Consider the following 23562-nt stretch of genomic DNA (forward strand, 5'->3'; position numbering starts at 1 on the left):
TGGGATTTCTAAGCTGTAAGCCTGCATAGCTTGCCCCTTAAGAACTTGCAGCCTGCTGGTATCATCATTTAGGATGAGAATTTGCTATTCATATCCGATCTATGTAGTATATTAAGCTTAGTTTGCGTGTTTTGTTTATTTGCTAGGTAATCTGCTTTGATCTGATTGCTATCCCTTATAATCACTTAAAATCTATCTTTTGTAGTTAATAAACTAGTTTTTGCTTTGCCTAAAACCAGTCTGTGTGGAAATCATAACTCGGGGCAGAAAGCTGTTGTGTATATTCTTCTCCATATTGAAGGAGGGAGTGAATTTCATGAGCTTACGCTGTATAGTTCCCTGTGCAGTGCAAGACGGTATAATTTTGGGTTTACACTCCAGAGGGGGTGGCGTGCCTGAGCAGCTGGGAAGTTCCTTAGCTGAAGCCTTCCCATGCAGAGCTGTATGTAACTGCAGCTGAGTGTGTCCCTACCTGTATGTGTGCTCAAGGGGGCTTCAGAGCTTGTCACAGCAATACAGTGTAAAGGGAGCCCAGGCTGGCTCAGTGGTACCCCAGTTCTAGGTGGCACCTGTCATACCCCTTATGTATCTATCTGGATCTTTAGGCACTTAAACACATCTGAAAATCTGGCCTAGAGGCACAAGAAGTCTGTGACAGAGCAAGGAATTGAACTTGGGTCTCTCAAGTCCCCAGCTAGCACCTTACCCAGCAGCCCATCTTTCCTCTCTGTAACTGCGAAACACCTTTAAGTGATGCCAATATCAAGTGTTGATAAGGGACAGCAGTAAGAATGGGGCTAAACAAAAAATACTGGGATTATAGGAGCATGATTCCACCATTTCTTTTCTACATGTCAATCTCTAGTTTACAGGGAGTGCAAAAACACAATAATTGCAATCTCTACTTTACTTATCTCTCAAAGTCTTATTGTATCAGCAGCTTTCCACTCTCATTTTAGTATATCATGTTTAGGGTTTGTTTTGTCACTTTTAATTTTTCTGGTAGGGATTATGTAATATATGCATACAAGAGAGTTTTTGTAGAACTGCTCAGTTGTAAATCTACAGACCAATTACATTACAAAGTTATAGATAAACAGACCCAAGCCTCCTTTCATTGAAGTCAATGGATGTTTTGCCAAGAATTGAAATGAGAACCCAATTGGGCCCAATATATACAAAACATTCAATGCAACATTTTATTTTAGCTTTACCTGGATCCTGGGGTAATAGAATTTCCTGAGAATAAGGTGTAAATGATACGTAGCTTCTCTCTTCAACAATACCATTGTTAAGTTCCATTTTAGTGAAACCTGCAACACTCGCCCTGATGAGAGGGAGGGAAAATGAAATAGTCACGTTAGATTACACTAACAATCGAAGCCTGACAAGTAGTATTTATGATCTGGTGATCCAATCACTACTTAGATTTCAATTGTATACAAGGAAATTACAACAAACAACAAGATAAATACCGGTATGAACCAAGTGGTTCCAGCCGTGCATTGGCATAGCCATCCGATGTGCCTGCATTTCCTACTTCCATTTCATATTGTGAACTATCTGAACGGGAGGAAAAGGCTCTCATTTGCGTAACGTTTTTGACATATGTTACGTAAGTGTTTGTTTTCTTTTCCTTGAAGTCCTTGTATGTATAGCTCAAGCTGCTATTTGTAGGTTTATTGCCTTCTGAAAATACAAATATACAACCGACATCAACTAATGTTTTTGTAAAATTATATTTTAAAATACAGTAACTGGCTCAAGGGCAATAATAGTAAAATACTAACTAACAATTATGACTATTCCAGCAAATGTGGAATATTGCCTGAAATTAAAGGCGGAGGGCAATATGGACAATTTCAGATACTCTTCACAGTAGAACAATTTATTTATTTTGTCCCCAGAGAAATAACCTTTTGGATATACAAACAACTTCTCTGCAGAAAACTACCTGCACTGAAGTTTTCTGTACTGAAACTTCACTGCACACTGCTGAAAGTCCTTCTAGGACAGTCTTCACTAGACAAATCAGATCATGTTAGAACCTGACCTTGAGGAGCCACATTAACTAACACAGCTTTGCAGTCAGTGTAGATGGGACAAGCCGTGTTTAACCATGATCAGTTGACACATACAGGTTTATCAAAGCCAGCTGACAAGACATTCAACACAACTTGCCTGTCACTGGGTGATTTTAAGAATGGCCCTTTCAGAGATGACACACTTACCCGCCTGTCCAGGTAAAGAAAACAAGCAAAGTCACATAACAGGCAGATCATGTGGCTAAATTAGGCCTTCTGGGGTGGAGCTAAAACAGAAACTTGTAGAGGACCAAAAGGTGTGAAGGGAGATTCCAGGTAGAAAGCCCTGGCAGTCAGTGCTTGGTAGAGAGCAGGGAGAGAATCAGAGAAGCCCAGGAGAGCATGAGGGGTGAGAAGGAAAGATGGCAGGCTACAGTGTGTCTGGATTTTGAAGAAGACAGACAGATCTTCAGGAAGGAGGGGCTTTGTCCAGCTTGAGACTGAGGTGGAAGACTCTTGTGTTTGTTTTGGAGCTGGAGACCCTGGAAGGGGTGGACTTTTTCTTTAATGACTTAGCCTTTTGCAGAGACTTGGACACCTAGCTACTGCAGAAAAAAAAACAGACTCCAAGGGTGGGTGATGTAGACTGAGGGAGGAGAAACTAAAGCAGCAGCTAGACCAAAGCCAGACCTGGTAGGCCATGGTACTACATCGTCCCTGTCTCCACTAGCTGCAAAGCTGTGCTTAATACTGAGTCAGAACATGAGCTTGAGGAGTCGAGTTAACAAATAGGACCCAATTTGGTAGTGAAGACAGGCACTTAGTATTCCAGGATTTAGCAAATAAACCTCAAGAACCTGAGAAGTAAGGGCTGCTTCGGCCTCCTCTTGCTGTTGGGAGAGATTAAAAGAACTGGTCGACATAGCCCAAATAGGAGTTGTTTGGGAATCAACAGCCCCTAGTCCAGAAGACTCAGAAGAAATGGTTCCTGTGTTGACTGGACTCTTAATTTGGGACATCAGTAATGCTATCAAGCCATGCAATCACTTTAAATCAAATTGCTTAAGACAACGTTCTAAACATAATTTTTAATCTAATGTTGTAAATTCCAAGGTGAAGGTGGAGTGGGTAATATGGTATAAAAACACCTTATATCACAAAACACGAAGCGAGGTTGTCTAAATACATTAGGCTGTTTCTTCCCATCCCTGCCCTAAGATGCTGTCAAGGAAAGAATTAATTCCTGGATTTTGAAGCAGATTATGTCGGTAAAGCATGTAAAAATGATCAGGTAACAATGCATTTCAAATCGCTCGCTGCCAGAGATGAGTTCATAGCAAACACACAGAGTTAAATGTTCAGCGTTACGTGAGGAGGAAGTAGCTGGCCACTGTTAGTGGAATTTGTGCACATCACAGAAGTGAACCATAGAAGTGTCGGACTGGAAGAGATAAGAAGAGGTCTTCTAGCGCTGTACTCCAGGCTGCCCTCGGGCAGCCCCACTTATTGCTTTTTAAAAAATAAACCCTCCTTTTTAAAGGAAATTGAATTAAATTAAATTAATATCTAACAGGAGGTTGCAGAAAGGCTAGGGAAGGTTGTTTTGTGAGCAAACTAACAGCTAAAAAACCAGTTATGTGCATGCTACAGGGGAACTTAGGGCTCACTGAAATCATTGCCTTTAATGGTGCAGGATCAGGGCTCAAGGCAAAATAGTTTCTCTGAAATCCTGCTTGCTTTACATTAGAGCAGCTGATGCCATTTCTGCTCTGCAGAGAATGGTGAAAAACCGTTACAAATGAGTTATATTAATGTCCCAAACAACACAAACCCACCCTAAATTTAGTGTACTAAGATTATAGACAGTTGAACGTTATACAGTTGGAGCATTAAAGTTGCACTTTATCAAGACGGATGAGCCATTTCCTAAAATCTTTTCCCCTCACAGTAAAGCATCTGATGCTGACAAATTGGTATCTCCCTTTTCAGTTTCCATCAGTCACGACTAGAAAAATCTATTTTCTTGCCCAAGTGAACAAACACAATATAGAACCATGCTTTGCATGTGATTCAGCTTTAAATATTAGTGGTTAGAGGCATCTGAAAAAAATACAAGTATCTATTGATAAAACACTGATATTAACTATGTAATTTTGGGGCAGTCAATTAAGGCAAACTGAGGATACTGGAGTACAAGAAACTATTCAAGTATCATCAGTGATGTAATCACTATTGTACAAGAAAGTGTACTTTAAAAAAATAGGGAGGGAAGATCCACAAAGGAAGCTGCTAAGAGATGCATACTCATTGTTAAAACAAAAGGCAAGTTGAGGTATCATAATATCTGTTTATATGTCAATAAAATCCTGCATTGGGGAACCACTTATTTCAGCTGCCCTCATTTGCAGGAATGAAACATATTTTAGCCTGCAAAGAACAGGCTTGCTGATTTCATGAATTATCACTGTGGTTAACCAAGTAAAATTTTTCTTTGATTTTTGATGTTTTAAAGATAATGTGTTTTATAGCAATTCTCCATAGCAAGCCTTATGGCTTCCTTAGTTTCCCTTAGCATGTGATGCTGACAATGTTCGTCCTGCCTTTCATCCATAAAAATACCCCAATCAGAGGTGAAAGTAAGCCGGTACGCCCTGGTATGGTGTACCGGCAAGAGCCGGTGCACTGTACCGGGGCGGCTTGGCTAACCAGGAGGCAACTTAAAGGGCCTGGGGCTCCCACCAGTAGCTGGAGCCCCAGGCCCTTTAAATTGCGACCAGAGCCCCGCTGCTGGTTATTTAAAGGGCCAGGGCTCCCGCTGCCTCTACTGCCCTGGGCTGGGGCGGTAGAAGCAGGGGAGCCCTGGGCCCTTTAAATAGCCACCGGAGCCCTGCTGCCGGAGCCCTGGAGTAGTGGCAGCCGGGGGCTCCAGCAGCGATTTAAAGGGTCCGGGGCGGTAGGGGCGGCCGAGCCCTGGGCCCTTTAAACTGCTGCCGGAGCCCCCAACTGCTGCTGCTGCTACCCCGGCAGGGGAGGGGGAGAGCACTTACCGGTACGGGGCGGGCCAGGGCTGACTCTGACCCCCGCCCCGATCTCCACTCCTTCTGCCCGAGGCTCCGCCCCTTCTGGGGGCCAGAGTCGGCCCCAACCCAGCCCCGTACCGGTAAGTCCCTATTTCTACTTTCACCCCTGCCCCCAATGGCAATAAGCTATTACTAGTACAATGGGAGAACAGTACTTCACCTCCCCCAACTTTCTGACATTTTTATTGTAATAATCTTCACAGCCTTGAAAAACACCCCAAAATTCAGAAGTTGTTAATTACCAGCCCCTAGAATCATTCTACAAAAAAAAGACACTATACAATTTTGCAGTTTGTGTTGCTGGCAAACCAATAAGGGAGCTGATCAGATAGCACAGTGGCAACATTGTGAAAGGCCTATGAACTAGAATAATTCAGGCTAGTCAAGTCTATGAGTGAAATCCTGGCCTATGAAGTCAATGAGAGTTTTGCCATTGACTTTAGTTGAGCCAGAATTTCACTCTATGTTTCTGAACAGCAACTGCAAATATCAGGAGTAATTCTTCCCCTTCCACTTAGTTTAGAATCTAAAAAGTTTGTCCCGATGGATATACACATGATGTCTGATATAATAATAATACATCTGGGAGCTAACATCCTAACATCTTACCTTTAGCTGTTGTGATTACTATTGCATAGGCCTTTAGCGGTCCATTTTTTGACACAAACGCACTGAACTGAATTTTAAAGGAGTTGTGAGTGATTGACGTAATATTAGGCTTTTCTACTGGAGCAGGTGGGTCTGTGACAGAGAAATATTAATATTAATTAGCATCTCAACATGTGGGAAGGAAAAGGTGAATCAAGGAGAAAGATACCTTATGTTGAAATATCTATCTTCTCCAACTACCTAGGAAAAGTGACAAAGAAAGCCCACCATTTTCTCCCATTATTGCAATTTGCACATTGGGCAACATCATATAAACCCACATTACCCAGCACATTTTAATGTCTCTTAAAGAAGCAGCTTTAAAATCAAGCAAATCAACAAAGAAATAGTGTCCCATTCATATAAAAATGCTGTAAGGAAATAAAAGTCCATATCTTTGATCATACTAGTTCTACATAGTTAATATATAAATTCTCACACACAACTTTGAATGAAGATAAAGTCTCTCTCTCATAGCTTGAATATTCACATGTACTGTATAATGCTACACATTTTGCATTTTGTAATTTAGAGGGTTGTTGGGTTTTTTGTTTTTTTTTGGCCCTGTACCCCACATCAAACTTTTTACACTTACCAGTGATACTTGTAACACATGTTATTTGGTTTGGAAGGCTTTCTTTCCCACATGAACGGGTTATAATACTAACACTGTAGGAGGTGGAATAATTTAAATTTGTTACAGTTGTATCTAGGTTACTAGCCAAAACCAGTGTTTCATTGCTCCAGGCATCACTGAATGTCTTAATGGTGAAGTTAGTAATGTCACCAGCAGGGCGCTCCCACTTTAGTGTTAACTTAGCTTCTTTAGTCACTTGTATACAGTTAAATGAAGACACTGGTGCAGCATCTGCAAAAGAAGAAAAGAGGTTAGTGGAACAATCTGGATGGTTATCTATTTAATCCACTTAAGCTCTACAGGGCAGGAACCCTGGTTTTCATCTTCCTGTGAAGCACCACATACATTTACTGTAGAACTATATATAAGTAATAAATATTATCTGGCACCTATTTCCTTTTATGTTCTCTGCTATTTTTCTGTTCTCTCTCATCTCTATACCACATGCTCAGTCTTCCTTCTTTCTTCCCATGGTGCTATATTCCTTTCTTCTCTGATTTATAGTATACATTTTGCCTTTATTCTCTGTCCATTTTTCTCTTTTTATGTCAACCTGCCAAACATTCTGAGGTTTACGGTTTAGACTGTGTTTAAAAATGCAGGAAAAAGTGCAAAGGAAGAAGCAACTAGCTTGAAAAGAATGTATGCCACCCAAAAGGTGGGTGACATTAGACACCTCATGAATCATAGACTATTAGAGTTGGAAGGGAATCTCAGAAGGTAATCTAGTCCAACCCCTGCTCAAAGCAGGACCAAGCCCCAGACAGATTTTTGCCCTAAATGGCCCCCTCAAGGATTGAACTCATAACCCTGGGGTTAGCAAGCCAATGCTCAAACCACTGAGCTATCCCTCCCCCCAATGAATGAATGAATGAATGACTTCTTCTATAAAGAAGAACTCGGGAATTGAGGTTCACTATTTGTTACCTGCCAAGCAAGGTTTGGACTGGCAGAGTCCTGAAAAGTTTGCTGGCAAGACAGATAAGCTGGTGTGTCAGGGAATCGTGTCACAGCTTAGCAGTAGCAAAACTCACTTGCAGAGGCTGAGGGAGTAACATATTAATTTATAATTCTGGGAACCCCAGAAGACTATCACAGTGGGATTTACTAAAGTGCTTAACTGGGAATGCAACCCACTGGGAGTTAGGCACATAACCTGCGCAGATGCTTTTGTAAATCCCACCTGGCACATCTTTGCCCCTGGAGGTACCTGAATACCTTAGTAAATCTGGCCCTGTGTTCCTCGGTTTCATATACAGATCATGGTATTTTAAATGTTCCAGTTACATGGATTCCAGGAAACATTCCCATTATCACTGTGACTTGATAAATTCTGAACTATCCTAGCACCAACAGTGGGGAGAAACACAGGAGGCATGAAAAACTGCCTTACAAATCATATTTGACAAAGCATGTATACTTTCCAACAACATACAAAAGTACAACAGAACCATGTCAGCTAGCTACAAGTTAACAGACACAACAAAATGCACTTAATCCATTGGAGAGAAACACTGGTTGGGCTACCTTTCCAAAGAAAGGATCCATTTTAGGCTAAATCACTTACAAGTTTATTGATTCTTTCTACTGATTGAAGTAAAACAAAACAAACAATTTTTTTTTGCCAATCTACACAATAATGTACTTTTGGGTACCTGCATATTGTGCATGTGGAAACCACTAACACCTCATCACTGAGACATGCCTAGATAAAAGCAAGTGAAATATTCACAAGAAAATTCAGTGTGTGTGTGTGAGAGTGTGACAGGGACAGACCTTCAGCTCCCCTTCTAGCTGTTTTGCAACACTCAGGCAGTGCACAGCACCTGGAAAGTGTTCTTAATGGGGCATTTTTTGATCCATCTGGTTTAGGCAAATTCCTGGGGGGGGGAGGGAATTGAACTGGTGTCTCTATGCCACCCATCCAGTGCCCCACCTGCCCCCATACTGCTTCCAAGTGTAGGGGTATGACAGAGATCTTGTACTCGAGTGATCCCCTGGCAAAGTGCTTCATAGAGACCATTACTGCCAGAGATATTTAAGGCCAGATGTTCAAGGGTATTTAAAAACCAAAAGATGCAGATATGTGCCTAATGGGATTTTTAAATGCACCTTTACAAGTCCCACTGAGCACCAATCTCCATCTTCACGTGCTTGAATACCTTTGAAAATCTGGCTCTTAGATCAGCCCTTAGACTGCTCTAAGTTATGGTGGAGTTGAACTGGCCTCCACCAGCCTCAAAATTAGAGAAATGAAGATGTGTCTTAGCGGATGTTTACACTTGGAGGTGGTAGTGTAATCCCTAGCTCAAGGAGACATACGTGTACCAGCTCTCATTGAGCTAGCACACTAAAAAAGTGTGTAGCCATGGCAGAGGAATGGCCTAGCCACCTGGAGTATACGCCCATCGAAGACCATAGGCACATACTCAGGATAGCTGGCCCATCCCACTGCTTTCACCACCATGGCTAAACTCTGTTTTTAGCATGCAAGCATGTCTCCTTGAGCTGGGAATTGAACTCTAGCCCCAAGTATAGATACTATATACTGTTAGCACTACTTCTCTCTAGGTTTGTGCTGAACACAGCTTGGCCAGAATCAAGCAACTGGCCATGGTGAAGAGGACATTGGTTCTACTTCTGAAAGATTCAGAATGAAAAATGAGCTGATTTCCAATCAGTGATTTGATGATCTCACATGCTTTCACAGCCAAACTTTTATTCTAACAGAAATGTAAAGGCTGGAGCACATAACAGGCAGCAAGATGACAATATGGAGTACTTTTATTACATAAACACATATATGCACATTGGGGTTGGGGGGAGTAATGGAGGAATGAAAGAATGCCTGCATTCAATTGTAAGTAACATATACTATGGATTTCTATTATTTACTTGTACAGATGTGTAGGACTGCTGAGTCTCCTGTAGTTGTGTTATCCACTGCTACTGGAACTATTGTGAAGTTATAAGGAGTACCAGGCTGTAATCCCACAATTACAGCACTTTCGTTTTGGGCGGTTTGGTTCCGAGTAGGAGAAGTTCCATTCCCATCAATGTATATCACATATGTGTAAAGAGGAGCAGCAGTGTCATTGTTTTTCCACATTAAGGTCACTTGTTCTGTGCTGATATTTGTGGGCTCGATGTCAAAAACTGGACTGGGCTCTGTTTGGGGAAAAACGGAACACAGACATTTTTATAGAGAGAGTAGTATTTAGGAAAACTTGTAGGGCCTCACCCCAGCAAAATTATTAAACGTTATTAATAGATATATTGGCGGGGGGAGGATTAATTCTTTCTACTGATTGAACAAAACAAAAACAAAAATATTTTGTTGACAATCTACACAAAAATATACTTTTGGGGGCCCGCATATTGTGCGTGTGGAAACCATTAACACCTCATCAGTAAGACCCGCCTAGATAAAAACATGTGAAATATTCATAAGAAAATTCAGAATGTAAATGTGTGTGTGTGAGAGAGAGAGACTGGGACAGATCTTCAGCTCTCCTCCTACCAGTTTTGCAGTGCTCACGCAGTGCACATCACCTGGAAAGCGCTCTCAATGGGCCATTTTTGATCTCCCAGGCTTACGGAAACTCCTGGGGGGATTGAACTGGCATAGGTGTCTCTGTGCTACCCATCTAGTGCCCCACCTACCCCTTTACCCCTTTCAAGTGTAGGGGTATGACAGAGGTCTTGCACTCAAGTAATCCCCAGCTGGTAAAGTGCTTGGTAGGGATGATTACTGCCAGAGGGGTTTAGGGACAGATGTTCAAAGGTATTTAGACACCTACAGTTGCAGATAAGGTGCATTTTAAAATCCCATTAGGCACCTATCTGCAACTTAGGTGTCTAAATCCATCCCACCACTCTCAGAACCTTGGCTACACTCTGTTTTTAGTGTGCACACACATCTCCTTGAGCTGGGAATCACACACCCCAGTTCAAGGTATAGATATACTCCTAGCGCCACTGCTCTTTAGGTCTGTGCTGAACACAGCTTGGCCAGACTCAAGTAATGGGCCCATAGTGAATAGGACTTTGGTTCCATGTCTGAAAGATTCAGAATGAAAACTATGAGCAATTTCCAATCAGTGATTTGATGATCTCACATGCTTTCACAGCCAAACTTCATTCTAACAGAAATGTAAAGGCTGGAGCACATAAGAGGAGGCAAGATGACAATATGGAGTATTTTTAGTACATAAACAAATATATGTATATTGCGGGGAGGGAGTGGTAAGAGAGGAAAGAAAGAGTGCCTGCATTCAATTGTAAGTAACATATACTATGGATTTCTATTATTTACTTGTATAGATGCGTAGGACTCTTGAGTCTCCTGTGGTCGTATTATCCGCTGCTAGTGGAACTATTGTGAACTTATAAGGAGTACCAGGCTGTAATCCCACAATTACAGCACTTTCGTTTTGGGAGGTTTGTTTCCGAGTAGGAGAAGTTCCATTCCCATCAGTGTATATCACATATGTGTAAAGAGGAGCAGCAGTGTCATTGTTTTTCCATATTAAGGTCACTTGTTCTGTGCTGATATTTGTGGGCTCGATGTCAAAAACTGGACTGGGCTCTGTTTGGGGAAAAACGGAACACAGACATTTTTATAGAGAGAGTAGTATTTAGGAAAACTTGTAGGGCCTCACCCCAGCAAAATTATTAAACGTTATTAATAGATATATTGGCGGGGGGAGGATTAATTCTTTCTACTGATTGAGCAAAACAAAAACAAAAATATTTTTTTGACAATCTACACAAAAATATACTTTTGGGGGCCCGCATATTGTGCGTGTGGAAACCATTAACACCTCATCGGTAAGACCCGCCTAGATAAAACATGTGAAATATTCATAAGAAAATTCAGAATGTAAATGTGTGTGTGTGTGAGAGAGAGACTGGGACAGATCTTCAGCTCCTCTTCTACCAGTTTTGCAGTGCTCACGCAGTGCACATCACCTGGAAAGCGCTCTTAATGGGCCATTTTTGATCTCCCAGGCTTACTCCTGGGGGGATTGAACTGGCATGGGTGTCTCTGTGCTACCCATTTAGTGCCCCACCTACCCCTTTACCCTTTTCAAGTGTAGGGGTAATAGAGGAAAGAAAGAGTACCTGCATTTAATTGTAAGCAACATGTACTATGTCTTTCTACTCTTACTTGTATAGATGCGTATGACTCTTGAATCTCCTGTTGTCATGTTATCCGCTGCTAGTGGAACTATTGTGAAGTTATAAGGAGTACCAGGCTGTAATCCCACAATTAAAGCACTTTCGTTTTGGGAGGTTTGTTTCCGAATAGGAGAAATTCCATTCCCATCAGTGTATATCACATATGTGTAATTAGGAGCAGCAGTGTCATTGTTTTTCCACTTTAAGGTCACTTGTTTTGTGTTGATAATTGTGGGCTCGATGTCAAAAACTGGACTGGGCTCTGTTTGGGGAAAAACGGAACACAGACATTTTTATAGAGAGAGTAGTATTTAGGAAAACTTGTAGGGCCTCACCCCAGCAAAATTATTAAACGTTATTAATAGATATATTGGCGGGGGGAGGATTAATTCTTTCTACTGATTGAACAAAACAAAAACAAACATATTTTTTTGACAATCTACACAAAAATATACTTTTGGGGGCCCGCATATTGTGCGTGTGGAAACCATTAACACCTCATCAGTAAGACCCGCCTAGATAAAACATGTGAAATATTCATAAGAAAATTCAGAATGTAAATGTGTGTGTGTGAGAGAGAGAGACTGGGACAGATCTTCAGCTCTCCTCCTACCAGTTTTGCAGTGCTCATGCAGTGCACATCACCTGGAAAGCGCTCTTAATGGGCCATTTTTGATCTCCCAGGCTTACGGAAACTCCTGGGGGGATTGAACTGGCATAGGTGTCTCTGTGCTACCCATCTAGTGCCCCACCTACTCCTTTACCCCTTTCAAGTGTAGGGGTATGACAGAGGTCTTTCACTCAAGTAATCCCCAGCTGGTAAAGTGCTTGGTAGGGATGATTACTGCCAGAGGGGTTTAGGGACAGATGTTCAAAGGTATTTAGACACCTACAGTTGCAGATAAGGTGCATTTTAAAATCCCATTAGGCACCTATCTGCAACTTAGGTGTCTAAATCCATCCCACCACTCTCAGAACCTTGGCTACACTCTGTTTTTAGTGTGCACACACATCTCCTTGAGCTGGGAATCACACACCCCAGTTCAAGGTATAGATATACTCCTAGCGCCACTGCTCTTTAGGTCTGTGCTGAACACAGCTTGGCCAGACTCAAGTAATGGGCCCATAGTGAATAGGACTTTGGTTCCATGTCTGAAAGATTCAGAATGAAAACTATGAGCAATTTCCAATCAGTGATTTGATGATCTCACATGCTTTCACAGCCAAACTTCATTCTAACAGAAATGTAAAGGCTGGAGCACATAAGAGGAGGCAAGATGACAATATGGAGTATTTTTATTACATAAACAAATATATGTATATTGCGGGGAGGGAGTGGTAAGAGAGGAAAGAAAGAGTGCCTGCATTCAATTGTAAGTAACATATACTATGGATTTCTATTATTTACTTGTATAGATGCGTAGGACTCTTGAGTCTCCTGTGGTCGAATTATCCGCTGCTAGTGGAACTATTGTGAAGTTATAAGGAGTACCAGGCTGTAATCCCACAATTACAGCACTTTCGTTTTGGGAGGTTTGTTTCCGAGTAGGAGAAGTTCCATTCCCATCAATGTATATCACATATGTGTAAAGAGGAGCAGCAGTGTCATTGTTTTTCCACATTAAGGTCACTTGTTCTGTGCTGATATTTGTGGCCTCGATGTCAAAAACTGGACTGGGCTCTGTTTGGGGAAAAACGGAACACAGACATTTTTATAGAGAGAGTAGTATTTAGGAAAACTTGTAGGGCCTCACCCCAGCAAAATTATTAAACGTTATTAATAGATATATTGGCGGGGGGAGGATTAATTCTTTCTACTGATTGAACAAAACAAAAACAAAAATATTTTTTTGACAATCTACACAAAAATATACTTTTGGGGGCCCGCATATTGTGCGTGTGGAAACCATTAACACCTCATCAGTAAGACCCGCCTAGATAAAACATGTGAAATATTCATAAGAAAATTCAGAATGTAAATGTGTGTGTGTGTGAGAGAGAGACTGAGACAGATCTTCAGCTCCTCTTCTACCAGTTTTGCAGTGCTCACGCAGTGCACATCAACTGGAAAGCGCTCTTAATGGGCCATTTTTGATCTCCCAGGCTTATTCCTGCGGGGATTGAACTGGCATGGGTGTCTCTGTGCTACCCATTTAATGCCCCACCTACCCCTTTACCCTTTTCAAGTGTAGGGGTATGACAGAGGTCTTGCACTCAAGTAATCCCCAGCTGGTAAAGTGCTTGGTAGGGATGATTACTGCCAGAGGGGTTTAGGGACAGATGTTCAAAGGTATTTAGACACCTACAGTTGCAGATAAGGTGCATTTTAAAATCCCATTAGGCACCTATCTGCAACTTAGGTGTCTAAATCCATCCCACCACTCTCAGAACCTTGGCTACACTCTGTTTTTAGTGTGCACACACATCTCCTTGAGCTGGGAATCACACACCCCAGTTCAAGGTATAGATATACTCCTAGCGCCACTGCTCTTTAGGTCTGTGCTGAACACAGCTTGGCCAGACTCAAGTAATGGGCCCATAGTGAATAGGACTTTGGTTCCATGTCTGAAAGATTCAGAATGAAAACTATGAGCAATTTCCAATCAGTGATTTGATGATCTCACATGCTTTCACAGCCAAACTTCATTCTAACAGAAATGTAAAGGCTGGAGCACATAAGAGGAGGCAAGATGACAATATGGAGTATTTTTAGTACATAAACAAATATATGTATATTGCGGGGAGGGAGTGGTAAGAGAGGAAAGAAAGAATGCCTGCATTCAATTGTAAGTAACATATACTATGGATTTCTATTATTTACTTGTATAGAGGCGTAGGACTCTTGAGTCTCCTGTGGTCGTATTATCCGCTGCTAGTGGAACTATTGTGAAGTTATAAGGAGTACCAGGCTGTAATCCCACAATTACAGCACTTTCGTTTTGGGAGGTTTGTTTCCGAGTAGGAGAAGTTCCATTCCCATCAGTGTATATCACATATGTGTAAAGAGGAGCAGCAGTGTCATTGTTTTTCCACATTAAGGTCACTTGTTCTGTGCTGATATTTGTGGGCTCGATGTCAAAAACTGGACTGGGCTCTGTTTGGGGAAAAACGGAACACAGACATTTTTATAGAGAGAGTAGTATTTAGGAAAACTTGTAGGGCCTCACCCCAGCAAAATTATTAAACGTTATTAATAGATATATTGGCGGGGGGAGGATTAATTCTTTCTACTGATTGAGCAAAACAAAAACAAAAATATTTTTTTGACAATCTACACAAAAATATACTTTTGGGGGCCCGCATATTGTGCGTGTGGAAACCATTAACACCTCATCGGTAAGACCCGCCTAGATAAAACATGTGAAATATTCATAAGAAAATTCAGAATGTAAATGTGTGTGTGTGTGAGAGAGAGAGACTGGGACAGATCTTCAGCTCCTCTTCTACCAGTTTTGCAGTGCTCACGCAGTGCACATCACCTGGAAAGCGCTCTTAATGGGCCATTTTTGATCTCCCAGGCTTACTCCTGGGGGGATTGAACTGGCATGGGTGTCTCTGTGCTACCCATTTAGTGCCCCACCTACCCCTTTACCCTTTTCAAGTGTAGGGGTAATAGAGGAAAGAAAGAGTGCCTGCATTTAATTGTAAGCAACATGTACTATGTCTTTCTACTCTTACTTGTATAGATGCGTAGGACTCTTGAGTCTCCTGTGGTCGTATTATCCGCTGCTAGTGGAACTATTGTGAAGTTATAAGGAGTACCAGGCTGTAATCCCACAATTAAAGCACTTTCGTTTTGGGAGGTTTGGTTCTGAGTAGGAGAAGTTCCATTCCCATCAATGTATATCACATATGTGTAATTAGGAGCAGCAGTGTCATTGTTTTTCCACATTAAGGTCACTTGTTCTGTGCTGATATTTGTGGGCTCGATGTCAAAAACTGGACTGGGCTCTGTTTGGGGAAAAACGGAACACAGACATTTTTATAGAGAGAGTAGTATTTAGGAAAACTTGTAGGGCCTCACCCCAGCAAAATTATTAAACGTTATTAATTGATTTACTGCGGGGGGGGGGGGGGGAGAAAGAGGGGATGGGGTGCAATCTTCATGAAAAAAAACAACAACAACATGGAGAAATAAGCAAATAGGTTTGTAAATTTCCAGTTACTGTTTTGACATTTACACATATAAAATTGGCATTTGGTCACACTATTTGGGATAAAATTACAATGGCTAGTGGTCCCATTTTTTGTTCATTTCATTTTCATGTTCCAAAGACATGTCAATTTATACTATTGCCATAATGAGTTTCTGTTGTTTAACCTGCTGTGAATCCCTATATATCAGTGCAGGTTACTCCACTGTGGAGCACCTGCTAGACTAGCTTTTAAAAAAAGTGTAACAAAAAAAGGAGGTGGTGTTGCATAATAGAATCATAGAACTGGAAGGGACCTCGAGAGGTCATCTAGTCCAGTCCCCCGCACTCAAGGCAAGACTAAGTATTATCTAGACCATCCCTGACAGGTGTTTGTCCAATCTGCTCTTAAAAATCTCTAATGATGGAGATTCCACAACCTCCCTGGGCAATTTATTCTAGTGCTTAACCACTCTCACAGTTAGGAAGTTTTTCCTAATGTCCAACCTAAACCGCCCTTGCTGCAACTTAGGCCCATTGCTTCTTGTCCTATCCTGAGAGGTTAAGAGGAACAATTTTTCTCCCTCCTCCTTGTAACAACCTTTTATGTACTTAAAAACTATCATGTCCCTTCTCAGTCTTCTCTTCTCCAGACTAAACAAACCCAATTTTTTCAATCTTCCCTCATAGGTCATGTTTTCTAGACCTTTAATCATTTTTGTTGCTCTTCTCTGGACTTTCTCCAATTTGTCCACATCTTTCCTGAAATGTGGCACCCAGAACTGGACACAATACTCCAGTTGAGGCCTAATCAGCGCGGAGTAGAGCGGAAGAATTACTTCTCATGTCTTGCTTACAGTATTCCTGCTAATAAATCCCAGAATTATGTTTGTGGGGTTTTTTTGCAACAGCATTACACGGTTGACTCATATTTAGCTTGTGATCCACTATGACCCCCAGATCCCTTTCTGGAGTACTCCTTCCTAGGCAGTCATTTCCCATTTTGTATGTGTGCAACTGATTGTTCCTTCCTAAGTGGAGTATTTTGCATGTGTCCTTATTGAATTTCATCCTATTTACTTCAAACCATTTCTCCAGTTTGTCCAGATCATTTTGAATTTTAATCCTGTCCTCCAAAGCACTTGCAAGCCCTCCCAGCTTGGTATCATCTGCAAACTTTCTAAGTGTACTCTCTATGCCATTATCTAAATCACTGATGAAGATATTGAACAGAACCGGACCCAGAACTGATCCCTGCAGGACCCCCACTCATTATGCCCTTCCAGCATGACTGTGAACCACTGATAACTACTCTCTGGGAATGATTTTCCAAACAGTTATGCACCCACCTTATAGTAGCTCCATCTAGGTTGTATTTTCCTACATTGTTTGAGAAGGTCATGCAAGACAGTATCAAAAACCGTACTAAAGACAAGATATACATTTACCGCTTCCCCTCTATCCACAAGGCTTGTTACCCCATCAAAAAAAGCTACCAGATTCATTTGACATGATTTGTTCTTGACAAATCCATGCTGACTGTTATCACCTTATTATCTTCTAGGTGTTTGCAAATTGATTGCTTAATTATTTGCTCCATTATCTTTCTGGGTACAGAAGTTAAGCTGACTGGTCTGTAATTCCCCAGGTTGTCCTTATTTCCCTTTTTATAGATGGGAACTATATTTGCCCTTTTCCAGTCTTCTGGAATGTCTCCCATCTTCCATGACTTTTCAAAGATAATTGCTAATGGTTCAGATATCTCCTCAGTCAGCTCTTTGAGTATTCTAGGATGCATTTAATCAGGCCCTGGTGATTTGAAGACATCTAACTTGTCAAAGTAATTTTTGACTTGTTCTTTCCCTATTTTAGGCTCTGATCCTACCTCATTTTCACTGGCATTCACTATATTAGACATCCAATCACCATTAACCTTCTTGGTGAAAACCAAATCAAAGAAGTCATTAAGCACCTCTGCCATTTCCACATTTTCTGTTATCATCTTTCCCCCCTCATTGAGTAACAGGCCTACGCTGTCATTGGTCTTCCGCTTGCTTCTAATGTATTTGTGGAATGTTTTCTTGTTTCTTTTTATGTCCCTAGCTAGTTATACATTATACATCAAGAATATTTACACTTGTACTGAGGTCCACAAGGAGGTGACAGGCAGACCAGTAAAAAAATCTCTGGGTGAAGATAAAAGAGGAAAAAAACCATGAAGCAATGTCATACTGGGGGCAGGGGTGGCTCTATGTTTTTTGCCACCCCAAGCATGGCAGTCAGGAGGCCTTCAGCGGCATGCCTGCGGGCGGTCCGCAGTCACACAGATTCGGCGTCGTTTCTGCGGGTGATCTGCTGGTTCCGCAGCTTCGACGTACCTGCTGCCGAATTGCCGCCGCAACCACGGGACCGGCAGACCTCCCACAGCCGCCCTCACAGCGACCGGCTGGTGCCTGGAGCCGCCCCTGCTGGGGGGAGGGTGTCTACTACAGACCACTAAATCAGGATGAGGAGGTAGACGAGGCATTTAGAGAAAAAACAACAGAAATATCCAAAACAGAAATAATGGAGGAATTTAACTACTCAAACATCTGTTGGGAAAGTAACACGGTAAAACACAAAATCTCCTATAAAGTTCTTGGAATGTACTGGGGACAATTTCTCACTTCAGAAGCTGAAGAAAGTAACTGCTGGGCAACCATTTCAGACTTGAAACTGAATAACAATCAGGAATGGATTGGGAATCTCAAGGTAGAAGGGTGAAAGTGATCATCAAATGATAGATTTGATTATTCTAAGGAAACAAAGGAATGAGAACTGCAGAAAAAGGACAATGGACTTCAAAAAAAGCAAACTTTTACTAATGCAGAGAACTGGTAGGTAAGGTCCCCTGGGAAGAAAATCTAAGGGGGAAAGGAGTTCAGAAGAGCTGGCAGTTTCTCAAAGAGACAAATTAAAGGTACAACAGCAAAGCATCCTGATGTGAAGGAAAGATACAAAGAATAGTGAGAAACTGACATGGCTCCATCATGAGCCCTTTAATGAGCTGAAAACCAAAAAAGGAATCCTACAAAAAGTGGAAACATGACCAACTTGCTGAGGATGAGTACAAAAGAATAGCACAAGCCTATAGGGACAAATCCGAAAGGCTAAGGCATTTGATGAATTACACCTAGAAAGAGACAAAATAGGCTATAAGAAGAGGTTCTATAAATAAATTAAAGCAAGAGAAAGGCAAAGGAAAGTGTCGGTCAACTACTTAGCAGGGAAGTAGAGATAACAACAGATGACATTAAGAAGGCTGAGAAGTTAATGCCTAACTTTGCTTCAGTCTTCACTAAAATGGTAAATTGTGACAAGATGCTTAAAACAATTAGGGGAAGGAACACAAGCTAGGTTAGGGAAAGAACAAGTTAAAGAATATTTAAATAATGAGATATATTCAAATTGGCAGAGCCTGACAAAATTCACACTAGGGTATTTAAGTAACTAGCTGAAGTAATCTTGGAACCATCAGCAATTATCTTTGAGAGCAAAGTGTGGCTTCACCACATACACCAAGGCACAGTCTTATAGATGTCTCCATCCTGGAGGAATCCAATGCCATGGGAATTTCTATAGCTGCAGTAAGAACTGGACAACTGACCATAATGAATATATCATATGTATTCCACACTATCATAGGTTAATCAGGATTTTCAGTAATATATAAACTTCTCTTATCATCATTGTAACCACTGCAAGACCAGAGTTACTATATCCCAAGTAGCTAAAAAAAAGCCTTCATGTAATATTGCTAACCAAGAAACTTGGTTGGGTGGATTGTATTTAAATCAGTGTTATTCTAGGACATACTCATTTTTTTCTTTTATCACTATCTCCATCATGTAGTCTTCTTCATTTTAGGGTATATGTCCACAGTTCAATTGGCAGTGTAATTGCAGCATGGGTAGACATTCCTGCACTAGCACAGCTAAAAATAACACTGTACATGCAGGAACATGGGCTTCAGCACAGGTTAGCAACATGTGTACATAGCCAGGATTCCTGGCATACTTTTATAACACACACTGATGCAACTGCCTCCATATCTACACCTCTATCTTTAGCCATGCTAGTGTGGGTATGTCTTCCCAAGCTGCAATCACACCTCAGATTGCATTTTGGACATACCGCCAGAGCTTATTCATGGGGCTACCCCTTCTGATCCATTTTTCCATTAAGTTGTTTCCCTGAGGTCAGACATTCCAGTTGTGTTTATCCCTGGTGATTTTATCTTGTTTAAACCAGTTTTGAGAATAAGGAGATTCCTTCTTCTCTCCTTCAAAGTTACAGGAGATGTGATCATGCACTTTCAAGCACTTTTACTCTCAAGAGCGTAATTCAAAGGGACAATATTTTGCTCAAGTATCATCAATTTGCTTTTGTCACAAATATGGCAGACCCTAGTTCTGGAAATACACGATTGGTTAAAATGACTAAGTTTGTTCATTGATGACAACAAAATCCAAGATACCCAGGGGTGTCTGAAACTAGTTATTTATTGTATAGTACAAGCAAAACAATACACAAAAGGCAATGGTCACGATTAATAGAGTAAACAAAACACCAAATTTCAGACTCTGTTTGACCCTTCAGTTCATAGCATAATGGGGTCCTGGTCTAGGATTAGGGCTCCTAGACACTACAGGAATACAAATAATAAATAATAATCTGCCTCCCTGCAAATCCCTACCTTTTGTTTTTTGAAAGCCTCATCACAAAGCCCAGCAGCTACAGCTTAAGAGCACTTCTGAACCCCAGCCTTGACATATTTTAGTGTAAGTGCATGCTGGGACAATGTGCTTGAGTGCACTGTGTGTGCATGCATGCATGCTACTCTCGACTCCTCCCCTACAAACATATTGAAATATTTCAGCTTAATCTTGTTTTTAAAAAATAAATTATTTACTCCTGAATCCTCTCCTCTCTGCAAGCTTGCACACTATTGTCCTAAATATTCTAACTTGGCAAGCTTTACCAAATAGCACACATCTAGATACCGTGGTCTACATTTTCAAAAGTGTCTAGTAATATGGATGCCTTAATTTTGAGTGCCCCACTTGAGACACCTTAAAAGGGCTTAGTTTTAAAAAGCACCAACTTTCAGAAAAGTAGACACAACTGAGGTGTTAAACTGAACATGCGAAAACAGAGGCTCCCAGAGCCATTACTCTCAGAAGCCCCATGCACTGCTGTCTTAAAAATAGCTAATTTAGAGACCGACTTCTCTAATTATGAACACACCTAGATTTTAGATTTTTTCTTCTCCTCAAGAGTGTTCCAGACTGAATAGTTTTAAATTCCTGAACTCAAATGCCATATGTACATGAAAGTACACCTCTACCCAGATATAACATGACCCGATATAACACAAATTCGGATATAAACACAGTAAAGCAGAGCTCCGGGGGGGCGGGGATGCATACCCCAGTGGATCAAAGCAAGTTCGCTATAATGCGATTTCACGGCTCCTGAGGACAGCATTATATCAGGGTAGAGGTGTATATTGAATGAAGAAGCCCAGGTGAACAAATAGATCTCAGAAGTACAGGATAGATATTTAGCTGAAAGAACTGTGTGTGACTCAGTGACTTATATAGATGTTTGTTGGTATTTGGATCTCCTTCAGTTTTATTATCTGCTGCTAGTGGAAATATTGTGAACTTGTAAGAGGTTCCAGGTTCTACATCTATAACTACAGCACACATGGTTTTCCAGGTCTGATTCCCAACCGGTGACGTTTCATTTTCAATATGTATCCTGTAATTGTACTCAGAAGCAGGAGTATCATCATTTTGCCATGTTAAGTTTACTTCACATGCAAGGATGCTTGTAACCCGGATATTAAAAACTGGACTAGGCTCTGCTTAAAAAACAGAAAGAGGTAGTTTATCTTTAGCACAGAAAGACTAATTGCATAAAGAAAAAAAACAATAGCAGAAAACATTAAGATTTTGTGTAATGAGATTCAACTCTGGGAGGGGACTGTATAGGCATGGTAATGTAAGGCAGTGTCTGTCACCTTTACATCACCAGTTTGATTTCAGTTCAGGCTGATAATCATTGTAAATCACTCTAACCTGATGGCTGTTTGGTAACCTGAGTGAAGAGAGTTGCTAGCCATAGTCAATTCAACAGATCAATTCTATTCCATATAAGCCACTATCACAACTGGCATCCTTGTCAGTGGTAATCTCAGAGAGACCAACAAGTGAACAGTCATGGAAAATGAACTGGCTCCTTTCCCCTTAGAAGGCAGAGTGCAAAGGTCAAGCTTGCTGACAAGGGGGAATTTTGCACTTCCCCTGGCTATAGCATAGACAGAGAACTTCAGTCTACAGGGATGACAATTCTGCAACTTTCAGGAGCAAACATTCACTTAAAATTAAACCACAAGATCACTGGACCATACTAAAATAAAAGGGCCAGATCCTCAGCCCTTTGGTCTGTTCCAGCCTTCCATCTCCTATTACTGCTACCATGTAAGGGAAATGCCAGGAGTGGGAAGGTGGGTCTGATGTAAGTTACACTGGGTCCCATTTCAGTTTTCTGCAGCTTCAGGTTCAAGAAAACAGAAAGGTGATTGAGGGCTACCTTTCCTGCACATCTCTCCTCTAATTGTACCGCACATCTCAGGAAACCTAACAGCATATCCCTGAGTTGTGCTTAATTCCTGTCTTAATATGCTGAGGAATTAATAGATTTGCTTAGCTGCTTTTTAAAAAAAAAAAAAAACATTCTTCATTTTCTTCTATATTGCAATTCATACAAATGTAGGTATGTAGGGCTCTACAGAAGTCATCCATTTATAACTGAAGCATTTCTCTATATCCCTAAGACAGTTTTTAACTGCTAAGATTTTCAAAAGGCCAAGAGGGTCATACCAGAATTTGATTAAACAGGGCATAGCATGCCAGAAGTCAGGTTTGTTTGTTTCTTTACCCTTAGGTGCCATGGACAAAACCAAAGCTTTGCTCACCTGGGATACCACTGCCAGTGAAGCTCATATTTTAGATTAACTATTGTCTACTGGATTTTATTACTTGAATTTAAGTTACTCTGAATACTTTTAAAATTACTGATAAATTAACCAAAGAAAAAAAACCCAGAATTTACCTTACAACAATTTAAGAAAATAGCCCATTTCCTATTCATGCCAGTGATGAGTTGCATCTACTGTGTCTCAGGGCTTGTCTACATGGTGCTTTAGTCCACACTAGAAGGATGTAAATTTTAGTCCACATTAGTATGCCACACAGTCACTGGCCCATGTGGACCCTGGGGCACTCACTCAAAGTTCCCTAGTGCATGTTAACATAGTCCAGTTTCACAGAGTACTACATCAGCTCACATTAGGGAACTTTGAGCGCATGACAGCAGGGTCCACAAAGGCCAGTTAGTGTGTAACACACTAGCGTGGACTACAATATACATCCCTCTGGTGCAGACTAAAGCACTCTCTAGACAAGCCCTTAGTCTACTTCTCAGTAAGGAGTCTAGTCTGTTGAAGTCTGTCTAGTCTGGACTTTAGGAGTTCAGAAATGTTAAGTGATTTCCCATATAGATCATCTCATTAAAATTCCTCTGGAAGTTACCTGATCAAGAGGGCCTGTGGTCTGTCACCTGGCAAGGAGACAGGGTCTTGGGCTCAGAGACTTGGTGCTGTGTTTTTTTCTTTGCAGTGTGGACACACCTTATCTCTTCTATTTATTACAGTGCTCGCTTTTATTATTAATTCAGTGGGCCAGACTCCTAACAGCTACAAATCCTCAGCTGGATGAACACTGGCTTCAGTGGATCTGCACTGATTTACAACA

General features: G+C 41.2%; 1 protein-coding gene across 1 annotated transcript in view; it reads right to left on the reverse strand.

Annotated features, from left to right (window-relative positions):
• PTPRJ (protein tyrosine phosphatase receptor type J) overlaps positions 1–23562 on the reverse strand; it is a 125780-nt gene that overhangs the window by 19956 nt on the left and 82262 nt on the right. Inside the window, exons 5-14 of the mRNA XM_065592074.1 lie at positions 15249–15521; positions 14392–14664; positions 12979–13251; positions 11560–11832; positions 10705–10977; positions 9285–9557; positions 6348–6620; positions 5714–5845; positions 1476–1689; positions 1215–1327 (exon numbers count right to left, since the gene is read on the reverse strand). Of these exons, the coding sequence (XP_065448146.1) occupies positions 1215–1327; positions 1476–1689; positions 5714–5845; positions 6348–6620; positions 9285–9557; positions 10705–10977; positions 11560–11832; positions 12979–13251; positions 14392–14664; positions 15249–15521 (2370 nt within the window). The remainder of the gene's footprint in view (positions 1–1214; positions 1328–1475; positions 1690–5713; positions 5846–6347; positions 6621–9284; positions 9558–10704; positions 10978–11559; positions 11833–12978; positions 13252–14391; positions 14665–15248; positions 15522–23562) is intronic.

This window comes from Chrysemys picta, chromosome 4, assembly GCF_011386835.1.
Source record: "Chrysemys picta bellii isolate R12L10 chromosome 4, ASM1138683v2, whole genome shotgun sequence".
Lineage (NCBI taxonomy): Eukaryota > Metazoa > Chordata > Testudines > Emydidae > Chrysemys > Chrysemys picta.